Genomic DNA, 15,662 nt, shown 5'->3' with positions numbered 1-15,662 from the left:
AATGTCATTTTTTTGGTAGTGACCTATTGTTGAGACCAGTCTATCACACTCTATTTTCACAACCAAGGGTTTTGTATGTGTTTAGTTTTATTTTTTAAACCTAAAGGAACATTTTAGATTTCATGAGGGTGGCTTATCTTTGTGAAGTATGTACAGTATTCAGCTACAGAGGTGATCATACTCTATGGGGTTTTAATCTAAGAAACTCTCAATAAATAAATTAATGCATTAGTTTAACACATTAAAATTAAAAAAGTCAATATAGAAATAACAGTTGTGATTAATGCACATTTCAGATATATTTTCTGTATCACAATAGATATTTACAATACATCAAATAAAGAAGAACACCATGCATGATAAAAGTGAACTGTGCCTTTAATGGTACATAATAATTAACTTTCAAAAAATACAAGTACCTGAAACACAGAACATTAAGAAAGATAAGCCAAGCTAAAAATAATAAATACTGTCTGAAAATTGAATTTATGTAATGACAAACTATTATACAGCAGATGGTTTTATATCCTAATCAACTATTTTAAGTTTCTTCATTGTTCTCCAACGATCTTTGATTGAAACTGCTGTCCGTCCTTCAAAGGGAAAGTTAATCATAATGGTCTTCCAATTGCCTTCCCCAAACTTTGACACTCCTTGCTTAATCCATTCAGTTTCCTCCACTGTCCATTTGTGCTAAAACGAGACAATGAGTTTCAGTATGTTGAATATTCACATAGACAAGTGCACCACTTTCTATCTAGAAGTACAAATCACACACACATATAAAGGTAGACACATATAAATAAGTTGAATATCAATACTGGAAACCCTATATCTAAAATGGTTACTCAGACCCACACAGATGGTTGACATATTTTTTTTCTGCAGCTACCAAAAATATATGCTGGTTAAAAAAGGAAAAGTGGCTTGTTGCTAAGGAAAGAATATTTTAATTTTAAAGTACAATACAGATTTATTCAACAGTTATCAAGATTGATGAAGATTATGTTGCTTGAGTTTTGGCATTAATAATCATTTATTCAAAAGAGTGTTTGACCGTTGAGCTGCTTACCTTGATAAAGACAAAAAATAACTTGCCACAACATGCATAACTGTGAGATCTTATGTAGACTACCAAATATTACAAAAGGATTAGTACTAAATATACAAGAAAAAAAGTTTAAAAATGTTTAATTTAGACTCAGAAACTAAGTATTTTCAGTAATTTAATTCTAATGTATAAATTCTTATTCCACGAATATCTGTATCACTAATGTGTTGAGTGAGAAAAAAAAAAAAAAACAGATAAGTGAAGTTCCATGGTGATATTACAAATTGAATTTATCGCAAAAACATTCAGAAATCACTTTCACAAAGAAGAGGTAGTGAAAATGTCACAAATAAAATTTGTATGTACTGTTTTATTTACATGGGAATGAAGAACTAGCCAGCCAGCTAGCTGTGCATAATGACAGACAGTGCTAATGTTGTTGACATGGTTATGGCTAAGCCTTCCTTATGAGAAGAGACCCAGAATTAAACAGCAGGGCAGATCAATGCCCAAGATGAGATCACACTCAATGCTGCCAAAGGCTTCTTAAGGACACAGGAGGATTTTGAGTTTGTTTCATGTTGAACACATATGAAAACATCTTTTCAGAAACTGATGCGGTTTTTGACATTGTGCAGCCAAGGGTTATGGATGTTCTTTACTGCAAAGAAGGAACCGAATGTCTCCTTGCTTTTGCAAAGTAGAAGAGGTCAGAGGAGGATTTCAAAGCTGTTTAATCAAAAGCGGAAAGTCTTACATCAGACATCCATCACAATTGCAGGATCCCCAGGAGCATTACAGAAATATGGACATGGTCATCCTAGACAATCTTATGGAACAGATTTCTCAGCATTTTTTAAATTTAGAAAGTATGTAATTCCTAAAACTAATCAATCCAGGGAAATTTGATGAGGAGGCATTCCAAAGTGTCCTGAAAAGTTTTTTTATTTGATTCAGGGAGACCAAGATCTAAAATCCAAGTTCTATATTCAAATTGTGAATTGCAGAGCAACAGGGGTAAGCTGTGTGATTTCTTGGTGTTTTTTAAAGACATGGACTTGGACAATGCAATACCTCAGATAAACATGCCATCGTCTTCATTGGCAACAACTGGAGCTACATCAGCAGGAAACGAGATGAGCTTCTCCTGCTCAACACGAGTCAAGTCGTATAGCCATAACAAAACTGTTTAAGCCGTGTTCTTCAACCGGTCCACAAAAAGATCTGCGACCTTATTTCTTGGACATTTGGGTGAAGAGAGGGGCTGAGCTGTCAACTGATTACCACCTGGTGATAAACTGGATCAGATGGCGGGAGAGGCTACCGGACAGACCATGCAGACCCAAACATATAATGAGGGTCTACTGGGAACGTATGGCGGAGGAACTGATCAGAAAGATCTTTAACTGCCACCTCCGGTAGAACTCCAATCTTATTCCAAGGGAGGCAAAGGACATTGAGTCTGAATGGGCCATGTTCCGAGCCTCCATTGTCGAAGCAGCAGAAAGGAGCTGTGGCTGCAAGGTTGTCGGTGCCTCTCATGGCAGCAATCCACGAACCCGTTGGTGGACACCTGAGGTTCAAGAGTCCGTCAAGCTGAAGAAAGAGTCCTATGGGGTCTGGTTGACCAGTGGGACTCCAGAGGCAGTTGAGGGGTACCGGCGGGCCAAGTGTGTAGCAGCATCGGCTGTTGCAGAGGCAAAAACACGGGCATGGGAGGAGTTTGGGGAAGCCATGGAAAATTACTTTCGGTCGGCACCGAAAAAGTTCTGGCAAACCATCAGGCGCCTCAGGAGGGGAAAGCGGTGCTCCACCAACTCTGTGTACAGTGAGGATGGGACTCTGCTGACTTCAAACGTCATTGACGATGGAAGAAATACTTTGAGGATCTTCTCAATCCCACCAGCATGTCTTCCTTAGAGGAAGCAGAGCTGGAGGACTCTGGTGGGCGGGCAGATCATAACAGGAGCTGATGTCGCCGAGGTAGTTAAAAAGGCGGCGTGGCCCCTGGTGTGGACAAGATTCACCCTGGGTCCCTCAAGGCTCTGGATTTTGTGAGATTGTCCTGGTTGACACGTCTATGCAACATTGCATGGACATCGGGGGCAGTGACTCTGGATTGGCAAACTGGGATGGTGGTCTCCCTTTTTAAGAAGGGTGACCGGAGGATGTGCTCCAACTATAGGGGGAATCACACTCCTCAGCCTACCTGGGAAGGTCTATTCAAGTGTGCTGAAGAAGAGAGTTTGGTCGATGGTCGAATTTTGGATTCAAGAGGAACAATGCGGATTCTATCCCGGCCGTGGAACACTGGACCAGCTCTACACCCTGGCCAGGATCCTGGAGGGGGCATGGGAGTTTGCCCAACCAGTCCACATGTGTTTTGTGGATTTGGAGAAGGCATTTGACCGTGTCCCTCGAAGCATCCTGTGGGGTGTGCTCCAAGAGTACAGGGGTACAAGGCTCGTTATTACGAGCCATTCAGTCCCTGTACAGGAGGAGCAGGAGCTTGGTCCGCATTGCTGGTAATAAGTCGGACTCGTTTCCTGTTGAGGTTAGACTCTGCCAGGGCTGCCCTTTGTCACGGATTCTGTTCATAAGTTATATGGACAGAATATCTAGGCACAGCCAAGGAGTGGAGGAGGTCCGGTTCAGGGGACCTCAGAATCTCGTCTCTGCTGGCTTCATCGGACAGTGACCTCCAGCTCTCACTGGAGTGGTTCGCAGCTGAGTGTGAGGCGGCGGGGATGAGAGTCAGGACCTCTAAATCTGAGGCCATGGTTCTCAGCCGGAAAAGGGTGGAATGCTCTCTCCGGGTTGGGAACACATTACTGCCTCATGTGGAGGAGTTCAAGTATCTTGGGGTCTTGTTCACGAGTGAGGGAAGAATGGAGTGGGAGGTTGACAGACGGATTGGTACGGCATCCACAGTAATGTGGGCTCTGCAACGGTCTGTTGTGGTGAAGAGAGAGCTGAGCCAAAAGGCGAGGCTGTCGATTTACCAGTGGATCTACATTCCTACCCTCACCTATGGATACGAGCTTTGGGTAGTGACCGAAAGAGCAAGATCGCGGATAAAAGCAGCCGAAATGAGTTTTCTCTTCAGGGTGGCTGGACTTTACATATAAATAACATGTTGTAATAATTGACAAATTTTATGATGTAGCCTAGGCCTAACATGTGCTTCCCCTTTCTGAAATATTACCAGACACCACTGTTTATATATATATTTCTCATTAATGCAATTATCTAATCAACCAATCATATGGCAGTTGCTTCAATGCATTTAGGAGTGTGGTCCTGGTCAAGACAATCTCCTGAACTCCAAACTGAATGTCAGAATGGTAAAGAAGGGTGATTTAAGCAATTTTGAGCGTGGCATGGTTGTTGGTGCCAGACGGGCCGGTCGAGTATTTCACAATCTGCTCAGTTACTAGGATTTTCACGCACAACCATTTCTAGGATTTACAAAGAATGGTGTGAAAAGGGAAAAACATCCAGTATGCGGCAGTCCTGTGGGCGAAAATGCCTTGTTGATGCTAGAGGTCAGAGGAGACTGGGCCGACTGATTCAAGCTGATAGAAGAGCAACTTTGACTGAAATAACCACTTGTTACAACCAAGGTATGCAGCAAAGCATTTGTAAAGCCACAACATGCACAACCTTGAGGCGGATAGGCTACAACAGCAGAAGACTCCACCGGGTACCACTCATCTCCACTACGAAAAGGTAAAAGAGGCTACAATTTGCACGAGCTCACCAAAATTGGACAGTTGAAGACTGGAAAAATGTTGCCTGGTCTGATGAGTCTCAATTTCTGTTGAGACATTCAAAAGTCAGAATTTGGCATAAACAGAATGAGAACATGGATCCATCATGCCTTGTTACCACTGTGCAGGCTGTTGTTGGTGGTGTAATGGTGTGGGGGATGTTTTCTTGGCACACTTTAGGCCCCTTAGTGCCAATTGGGCATCATTTAAATGCCACAGGCTACCTGAGCATTGTTTCTGACCATGTCCATCCCTTCATGACCACCATGTACCCATCCACTGATGGCTACTTCCAGCAGGATAATGCACCATGTCACAAAGCTCGAATCATTTCAAATTGGTTTCTTGAACATGACAATGAGTTCAATGTACTAAAATAGCCCCCACAGTCACCAGATCTCAACCCAATAGAGCATCTTTGGGATGTGGTGGAACGGGAGCTTCGTGCCCTGGATGTGCATCCCACAAATCTCCATCAACTGCAAGATGATATCCTATCAATATGGGCCAACATTTCTAAAGAATGCTTTCAGCACCTTGTTGAATCAATGCCACGTAGAATTAAGGCAGTTCTGAAGGCGAAAGGGGGTCAAACACCATATTAGTATGGTGTTCCTAATAATCCTTTAGGTGAGTGTATATTTTACACAAGGTTTCCTGTTATACTGTACATGGTGGGCTGGCTCCCTGCCTGGGGTTTGTTTCCTGCCTTGCGCCTTATGTTGGCTGGGATTGGCTCCAGCAGACCCCCTGTAGTTACGATATAGCGGGTTGGATAATGGATGGATGTTTTTCATTGCATTTGTGGTTACTGTACAGTGCACTGGGCACACCAAGTATGCTTAATAAAAATAAACTAAATATAATTAATAAGCCAGCAGGAATACTGTAAATACAAACAGAAAAAGGCAAAGAGATAAAAATATTATGGGGATAACTCATGTCACAATATCAATCTGCATTACTATTATACTAAGATTCAAGAACAATAGGCTCACACTGGGAATCTGGGAAAAATGACGAGTCAGAACATTTTCTTCCAGTTCCACCAAAATTTTTCTGTAAACACATTAAAATAATGAGAAAGCATGCTACTATATTACCTAAAATATATGATATCCAAGAGTAAAGGACAGAAATGATATGACTGTGCACTGAGATTCACCATTTCATCAGAGGACTGCCAATTCCAAAGTCTACTAGACTAGTCATACCTGTTAAACCACATGAAACTCTGCTAATTCTAGTAAATTTAACAGAGTCAACAAGTTTAGCTTCATCTTTATTCTCTTCCTAAAATGTCTACCAACAATTGATTTTAGCCAGTGATGTGAACTGCGTTTTTAATTCAGTCACATATTACTCATTACCAATATAACTTATGTATCTTTTTAAAATATCAAGAATGTGTAGGGATTTTGTATCCTCAACACTCAAGATACTACTCTTTTTCATTACTTTGTCATTTCCAGGGACCTTTATTGCTTCCTTTCAACTTTTTGACTACAATTAATGTTACATGGGCCCCCACTACCTACTGCGAAAACATCATTTGTATTCTTGTGAATACTTGCTGCCTTTGAAGGCAACTCTCAGTGTGCCTCCTCATATGTCTCAGTCTGTCTTGCCTAGCACTTCCTTTGTCGATCGCATCACCAAAGCAAAAATGGCCAAAAGCTCAAAGGAATGTGACGTACTAACTCAGACAATAGCAGTTTATTAGGTAGTGAATACAAAAATGTTATAAAAACTTGGACGATAAAGCATCATTCTAAAATCAGTGTGCACATTTCAACAAACTCTTTTAAAAAAAAAAAAAACAGGATAGAATGAAGATCTCATGTTTACATTTTCAGATAAAGAGAAAGATGCACTGAAAGGAAAATATTCCTTCTTGATTTAAAGTTGACACAGATTAATAGAATTTAAAACTGTACATATTGCAGGACTATTTAAACTTAGGACCACAGTGTTCTTTGGAAATTTATTTTGTGACAGTCCATAGATTGAATTCCATTGTTTGTCTACATTTACGCCACAATCCAAAGTCTTTGGAATAGAAACACACCTTTGATTACTTGCTACAAGCTATCCCATATAGGAAACTGTTATTTATAGACCAGCATGCCTTTATTACACTGCTAGTGTGAAACCTAATTTTGCTTAAACGGAAGAACTCTCTACCAGTCACTAATTTGCAATGGCTTTAGAACATGCTAAACAAACAAAAATTAGAAAAAGGCACACAACAAGAAGCATCTTAACTTTGTGAAAAATATGAGTTATATGAGATGCATTTAGAGGAATAAAAGAGATAACACTCTTAAGTATATTTAACACCATCCAAGGTTGATGGGGGCTGGAGACTACATCTGTATCACTGGGTACAAAGTAGGAATCAACCTGGACATAGTGCCAGTATCACCATGATGCCATCCACATGCACACACTCAGAATCATGCAGTGTCAATTTAGAAACACTGCTTAACCTAATATGTACATATTGGGGGCGTAGGGGAAGAACTGGAGTATCTGAAAAAGACCAATACAGACACAGGGAGAACATATACCGTAGATTTTACACAAAGACACTGGTAAGATATGGAATATCAGCCCAGGTTGTTGGATCCACAAGGTGGAATGGCTAAACATTTTACTACCATGCTGCCCATACAAACAAATATGTATATAGAGAGGTTGGGTTGCTGTACCCACCACATAACTAACCACCTGGATTGGGACCCAACTGCAGTGGTGTGAAATAAAAATATAAATGGAAACCTTACAAAAAACACATATTAATACACCTGTATCTAGTAAACCTAGAAAGTGTATGGTTCCAGTACTATAAAGAGTGCAAAAGATGGTGCTTGTCTGTACAAAGACACAATCATTAAACTTACCCCATGATATTTAGTCTATTGATTCAATATTTAAAGATAAACAAAAATAATTTTAGGCATTAAATACTTTTTGTATTTAATTCATAGGTATTAAGTGATCAGTCCTCTTTCTTCCCGGCAGGCAGATGTTGCTTAGCATGTTAGTGAAAACCAACTGGTTCAATCCTGTCTCATTTGGGACACTTTCTTGAAGAAACTGGGAATTCTGGAATTTATTATTCCTAATTTTACTGTTTTCCTTATTTTTACTCAAGTGGGCCAAGTAACAAGCTGCAGAAGTTAAAAGTTGCATCTTTATTGGTTTCCCTTTTAGTCTCATCAGGCTGTGATTACTAGCACATATTTAAACAGCCTGTAAACTGGTTGAAATGAGGCTGGATTAAGAAGTAGCACCACCTGAAAAAGGGTAGCTTCTTCATACACTTAACAATTGAGTACCTGTTTCAAGGAAGTTTGTGACAATATGGGTTCGGCTCCACGCTCCCAGCGCTGTTCAGGAGCCCTTAAACCCAACACCGTCGATAGTTATAACCGAGATGAGCTAGACAGTGGAGGCAATAACAATTGAGCAAGGGGATGGTTCAAAAAGGTGCAAAATTCTTTTATTAAAAATATCAAAACAAAAACAGTGTTCAATTAAATAGTGCACTGCTTTCAAAACTGTTCAAATAAATAATCCAATAAAAACAAACGTGGAGGTTTAAAAACAATAAATAGAAAGAGTGTTCTTAAAACATCGAGGTTAAAACGTTCATCAGGAAAACAGTCTTTAAAATCAATAACAAGCCCGGTGTCTTCTTTTAACGGGTGACTCCCCTGCTTCTCCCTGTCCAGGCTTCGCAACAGGGGAGCCACTCTACCTGCAGCTGACCTTCTCTCCACTACCGATCTGGTGGCGTCCCGATCCCTGGCTTTGGTTCCGCTCCCTCCAAACCGCGACTTGGGAATTCTTCTCACGTGGAGGACACCACATCCCAAATCCTGACTCCCACTGCTATCCGTGACTCCATGCGGAGTCACCCGTCTCCCAGTCACTCCCGTACTTCCAACAACAAATTCTAAGGGAGCGACAACAACTACTACGCCCTGAGTGTCGGCCTAACACCCAGGCGGTCTGCTCAGCTGCCTATGAGCGCTCGCTCGCTTCCTACCGCACCGACTTGCTCTCTCGCTTCCTGTAACCTCCGTCTCCTTCTCTTTTCATTTTTCTGATTCCCTCCTCCAACTGACTCGCACTTCTTTTATATTAAAAGGGGTCCATAGCAGCTGCAGCACATTAGCCACAGGAACAATCACGGATGTGGGCATCCCTTACCTGTGCACTAGATGAGAAACGTCCACACCGCAGATCACCCCGTGGCTTGCTACGACCACTACGCCCCTTCAATAAGCCGCCGCGAGTGCGGTGATTATTTATTTAAAACTGAAACGGCCTTTGCTGGAAGAACTGTGGACCCATAACACCACAAGGTTAAATGCCCCCACCTTTTACGTTTGAGGGTAGATATGATTGCAAGTTTGACCAAGACATCCGTTCACTAAAATCTGTTTTACAAATATTGTATGGCTGTGAAGTAGGAACAAAGCCCTCATTGGTATAATGCTTTCAGTGATGATAAAAAGGAAGAGAATTTGCATACAAGCAATCAAAATGGGGTTTCTCCATGTGTTTACCAAGATCAGCTGCTGTGATGAGTTGACTGCTTCTCTTGATCAACAGGAGCTAGTTAAGAACATTTGAACATGAATGCAGAATGATTCTCATAACCTCTCACTGGATGTTTACATGGCATCAACCACTAACAGACGATTACTAGATAGGACCACTAAGTGCAGGAGATTTTGCACCTCTTAAGAAGTCCAGGAACACCTGGGAGTTCATTAGGAGAAGCCAAAAGTTTCTGAGATAGGGTGGCCTGATGAAACATAACTGTCATGTTGCCAATATGAAGCCTCACGAAGAAAAGAACAATGAATATTTACCATGGAGGTGATGATACAGAATTACCTAATTTCTGAAGTGAACTAAATTGCGAAAACAACTAGGAACCCACAATGTTAAAAACTGTGCAATTATGTTCCATAAATGTTTGTTTTATAAATATGTACAGGACTACTTAAATATTTTTCTATTAAACAGTGGCTAATTTGAGAGATTGCTTAGAAGGTCAGAATAAACAGATGGAAATTTGCACTACAGTGTATCCTCTTGTAGTATGTTCCTTTATAGAGAACAGACTTGAAAGCATTTCTGTACTGAGGTTACTGTTATGCAAAAATACAGTGCTAATATGTCTTCACAGGAAGGATGGCAAATCAACACAATAGTGTAAGTTTATGATTTGTTACTTAGTACAAGCATAATACAACTGTACACATAGGAACTTTGCAAGGTCTTTACGTTGAAAAAGGAAATAAAGAATAATATGTATTACCTTTCTAGATCCATGACCATAGATACTGTCTGTATCAGAGCCTAAACGGTTGTTAGCTAAAAGAAAAAATACATATGTAGATAATCAGAGACTTGATTCAGAAAATACAATACCAAATGAACAAATAATATTAACATAAAATTCACCTAGGAGCGAAGTTGTACAAAGTCTTGTTCAGTAACTGGTAATTTGAATGGATTTAATGTTCAGGCTGATAGGACCACAATAAAACCCACTACAAATATTAATTTCTTAGACATGGTTCTGCTTGATCAAATTCTTCTAAATTTGCAGCATTTTAATAAAACATTTTTTGAAATTATAATCAAGTAAAAAAAGAGTAGGTTAGTTTAATTCTGGAGGAATGCCTCATTTACTTCATGTGGATAATCATAGGTTACCTCTAATTCAACAGTAATACAAGCATGATACTAGCAACTTTTACATTTTTTACACTTGAGAAAATTATATTAAAGGATTTCAGTAAATACTGCTTCTGCCACCACATTTGAGAGTTGTAACATTTAACAGCATTTTCACAACAGATGTCTATGAAAGGGCATTATTATCTTGTATTTCAAAGTGTTATAGCACTATGTTTACTCTAATCACAGGTTAAATAACTTGTTAATGGAGATCAGTATTTGCTAATTATGTGAACAATATGAAGCTATAGTGGTTTTTCTATAAACCCAGTGGAGCACATCCTATTTTTCTGAAGCTCTATGAGGTTGTATGAAAACATAAAATATTTGATACACCCAAAACTTGATTATATTTTGGTACTTTTGTGATAAGTTTGGCATTTCTTCTTTTGTTGTTATTTCTAACCAAATATGAATCTTAAAAATGTAACCATTAAAATAGTAAATCTATTCAGTGTCAAAAAGGATACTTTACTTTCTTCTCAACCTTGTAGCACTTTGATATTTATAGATCACATAATTAGAGATTTTGCTTGTTTCCTTGCTATTGTAGCTGTAAATACTGATAAAACATATCAGTATTTTTAATATACACTTCCTGGGTGAGAAGAACCCTTTTTCATCAATATCTAAGAGCATCATAGGAGCTTTTGCTATATTGGACAAGTGAAAATACTCACCATTATAATTATACTAATTGTACTACAGATCATCATCCAGTTTATAAAATGCAAGTCTTTAAGTTTCTTGCTTGCATTCATAACCCTGCCTTATCTATCATTTAATGAGTACATTTACCCTGCCCATGACTTACCCATTGTCTGTATATTTTAGGATATGCTGTTAACCTGCATTCACTACTAAAAAACGATTCCTACAACTTATTCATTCAGTTCTTTGTCAAAATGAACATGGATGACATGAGAGACCTCTTCAAAACAATAGAGTAAACTTGATATTAACATTCTATAATAGGCCTTTCTCAGTTTCTTTCAGGATAACCATGCCAATATTAGAATAAACATCACATTAAAAACTATGCATCAAAACCTACAGAAATGCCTAATGGTAAAAGACTTAGTTCCATATTTTACAGTTATCTAGCTAAAATCAGCTTACACATTTTACAGTGATCAAGTTAAACTCATCTATTCCTCTTCCTTTAATAAAGATCCTCTATCATTAAAACTGTTAAAGGAACTTTTACTTGTAATATGGAAGCCTACTTCAAACAAATAATAAATTCAAGTATATATCTTAAGTTAAGCTATCACAGCTCCTTAAGTGTGCCTTAAGTGCTCATTAAATTTGAAACTTTACCACTTAAGGATATTACCTTACCACTTAGGAATATTATTATTCTACATGGCATTAACTATCACTGATATACAGCTGATACATAACTTTAATTATTAGTAAAACCCAGCAAACTAGATCATTTAGTGACGTTTATTGATGGTCTTAAAATCATTAGGTCTTGGATAACCCCAAGTTTTCTTCTTTGAAAGTCAAGAGAAAACCGATTTGTTAGTAGCAGACACAGTATGTATCTTATATAGGTTCAACTTGGTTATTTAATCAGTGTACAAGATGGAAAGAGATCTGTATGTAGTGGAAAAACTTGAGACGATTGTTTATTGCCACAGAAACGAGGACACACTTTATGCGAGTCAGGCCCTTCAGTACCAGTCAAATCTGCCTAATTGGGCTTGGGCTACAGCCAATCTCTATGCTGAGATGCCTCTAATAACAGAGTGACCACTATGTGTTGTGCTGAAAACAAAAAAAAAAATTTTGACAAAAAAATGAGGATACATTTTCCTAATCACAAGATTTAACTCTGCCAATTCCCATCGATGAGCGACTGACAAGTATTTCAATTTTTGATTGGAATTTCATTTCAGAAATAAAATATAAATGCACTGATTTGCAACTGTCCTGAGTTTTGTACACATCATCCTTTGATGCTGTAAATTCCAATATAAATTATGATTACGCCACCTTTAACTAACTGCCAGCTGCACTTTAGATATGCTGGAGCACCAAATAAACCTTTCCACCATTTGGAAGTTTTCCATATAAAAAAAAAAAAATCAGTACTGCAAAATATAATTCAAGCTTCAATTTAAACAGAAAACTTGCCACTTCTAGATTAAGCATACTCATATTTTTGAGAGGTTTGTTTAAATCCTCATTATGGTAATGAGGAAGAAGTATTTAAAATCAAAGCAACCTCTAGTATATTCACTTTTCTCCCTTTTGTACAGCATGTAAAGTCTTTTTTCCCCTTTTGTAAAGCATGTAAAAACTACAGAAGAGCCTACTTGCTTGTTGTCAATGAATATGCTTGTTTAACACTATCAATGAAATTTCACAACAAATACGTCATATTTTGTCAAGATACCGTAAATCTAACAGTTTCTAACAGTGGATGATCCCAATTAAGTTGGAAAAAAAGTGCTTGCTCTTTGATTAAGTCACTATGTGCATGCTCAGATTCCTGTTTATGTAAAGGTCTGTGCTTTCAAGTATCAGCTTTCTTAAAGCTGCAGTTTTCATATGCATGTTTAAATTAAGTGTATGAGTCATAAGCTTATACTTTACAGATGGCACAGAGACCCAAAAAAATGTAAAAAAAAAAAAAAATAGCTCTTATATTTATGGTTGAAAATGTGACCAGGGCTGTGGAGTCGGAGTCGAGGAGTCGGAGACAATTTTGGGTACCTGGAGTCGGAGTCTGCAAAAAGTTAACCGACTCCGACTCCTACTAAATTTAAATGGGAATTAAAAAAGTAAGTTGAAATGTCCCAATTCACAAACAGTCATAATGAACTACTTCTCTGCTGTAAGAATAAAGCCCAATGCATGCAGTGCATAATGTTACCACAAAACGAACATGTCAAGTAACCATGAAGCATGCTTTTCATTGACTGTATGCATCACTATATGGGATGTAATGCACAGGTAAGGTGCGGCACCGCTTTCCATTGTGTCGTGTTCCACTGTTACAGGGAACTGTGAACCTAGCCTGAAGCCCCCCATACATTTACAGATGCACTGCCGATTTTTCGGCCGTTCAACGAGTCATCACGCGTCAAATGCCTGAAAAATCATCTGGTGTGTTCTCAGCTCCGTCGGCTCCCCTTCGCTATGCGCTAGTGAAGGGGGCCGAAGGAGCCGAGAACACAGATCTCCCTACCTGTCTCCAGCAGAGGCTCGTTCTGCTGATCAGCTGGCCGGTGAGTGACAATGCACTAAACTTCCGGCTGGCTGACAGAGGAGACAGCCACTGCAGCAGACAGAGGCATCACATTACTTTGGATGGGGGCGATGGTCGAGATTTTCGGCAAGCTGGATCTGCCCGTCCATGTGGACACCCGCAATCTGCGGCTGCCAATCAATTGTGTTTGTCTTTAATCTGGCATTATAGTAGAGTGTTGGCTTCCTAGCCAGTAGTTCTGTGGTGAAATGACATGTATGTTGCCTTCCTTTCCTTCAATGGATGTAGAAAATACATTAGCATAGTATATACATACAGAGGAGTTGGAAGATTTAGAAACTGAGGAGTCGGAGCATTTATCTACCGACTCCACAGCCCTGAATGTGACATTACTAACATCTCTTGTTTTTTATTAAAGAACCTATTCAGTACTTGATATTAGCTGTCAACAAATGGTATCAGTGCATTATGAATTTAAAGTGCATTTGTAACAGTTAATATTATAAACTGGATTCAACAAATATTGGTAATTGACCCAATAAAATCACGATTACAAAACAATAAAAAATATTTATATACAGTATACACATTTTTATTCTTACTATTTGTAATTTTGTCAAACAGGATCCTACATATTCTATTATGATCCTCTTCCAGCAAATTCACAAGTGGAAAAGAGCTTAAATGTAGTTCAAGTACTTGAAAAAATGCCAAATTTTGCTGATCATCAATGAAATCCTTTGTATTGCCAACACAACTCATTAGTGCAAATAAATTATAAAAAGCAAAACTCACCCATGAAGTAACATTACAGAACGTAAAAATGCATGATTGGTGAAGTTAAGACAACGAAAGTTAATTTTAGCCTTCACTATAATGAAAACAAAGTATGCAAGAATAAAAGTTAGAACCTTTACTAGATCTTGTCTTAACACTAAACAAAGAGTCTTCATCACTCCAATGTTCTCTCTCTTCTGGACAGGATCGCTTCCATCTACTAAAGAGGAAATAATCTGATTAAGAATTGTGTTTTAATCCTAGCATATTATTTATATTCCTAGCTATATATTTATGTTCCCAAACAAGAACATTAAAAAAAAATTACTGGATTAGGAGACATGTTTTGGCAAGTGAAATACTACTTAACTAATAATGATTATAAACAATTACTGCTGTAACAGGATTATACATGAAAAACGTAAGGTAAAACATTTAGTGGTTTTACACGTTATAAAACAATATTCTTTGAAATATCTAGAATTTAAAATTTTATTCTGTTTTTACATTACCTTACATTTCTATTTTTGAATTAAATTAACCAAATGAATTACTTAATAAAAGAAAACAAGGGTGCTGTACCGTGTTAACCATTATGGATGTAATGAGAAGTCAAGCAAAATGACACTAATCATTGGCTAACTAAAAGATTACAATATGCAAGCTTTCTAGGCAACTCAGGCCCCTTCTTCAGACAACACGCAACTGATTATAGGTGTCATTGTGCTTGACTCCTCATTAAAAGAAAACAAACAAAAATAGATATTTAAAACATGCATCAAGAAGCATGAAAAACTATAAACAATATATAACATTTATCTGTATCAGTTGAATTGATAAAATTCAAGAGTGTTTTTCTTGCTTAATGCACTAAGTTGACATCTGCTAAGGAACACAGCAAACAGAGGTGAAAATGAAATGAGAACTGGCAGATTATAACAGCAACCTCAGCAAACCATATTGCATGTAGTAACTGACTCATTAATGGTCACAAAAACTACAATTTCCAAATGATGATATAGCAATAATATCCATATATTAAAAGGAGACAATGGATATAACAAAGCCACTAAATACAGGC

General features: G+C 38.2%; 1 protein-coding gene across 1 annotated transcript in view; it reads right to left on the bottom strand.

Moving 5' to 3' along the window:
- Window positions 1-360: 360 nt before the first annotated feature.
- The window catches only part of terfa (telomeric repeat binding factor a), a 58,444-nt gene continuing 43,142 nt past the window's right edge, over window positions 361-15,662 (bottom strand). The window contains exons 9-11 of the mRNA XM_039763413.1: window positions 14,716-14,801; window positions 10,160-10,215; window positions 361-693 (exon numbers count right to left, since the gene is read on the bottom strand). Of these exons, the coding sequence (XP_039619347.1) occupies window positions 529-693; window positions 10,160-10,215; window positions 14,716-14,801 (307 nt within the window). The 3' untranslated portion in view covers window positions 361-528. The remainder of the gene's footprint in view (window positions 694-10,159; window positions 10,216-14,715; window positions 14,802-15,662) is intronic.

The sequence above is a fragment of the Polypterus senegalus genome, chromosome 9 (genome assembly GCF_016835505.1).
Source record: "Polypterus senegalus isolate Bchr_013 chromosome 9, ASM1683550v1, whole genome shotgun sequence".
NCBI lineage: Eukaryota > Metazoa > Chordata > Cladistia > Polypteriformes > Polypteridae > Polypterus > Polypterus senegalus.
The sequence above is the reverse complement of the archived record's forward strand: the minus strand, read 5'-3'. Positions and strand labels throughout refer to the sequence as shown.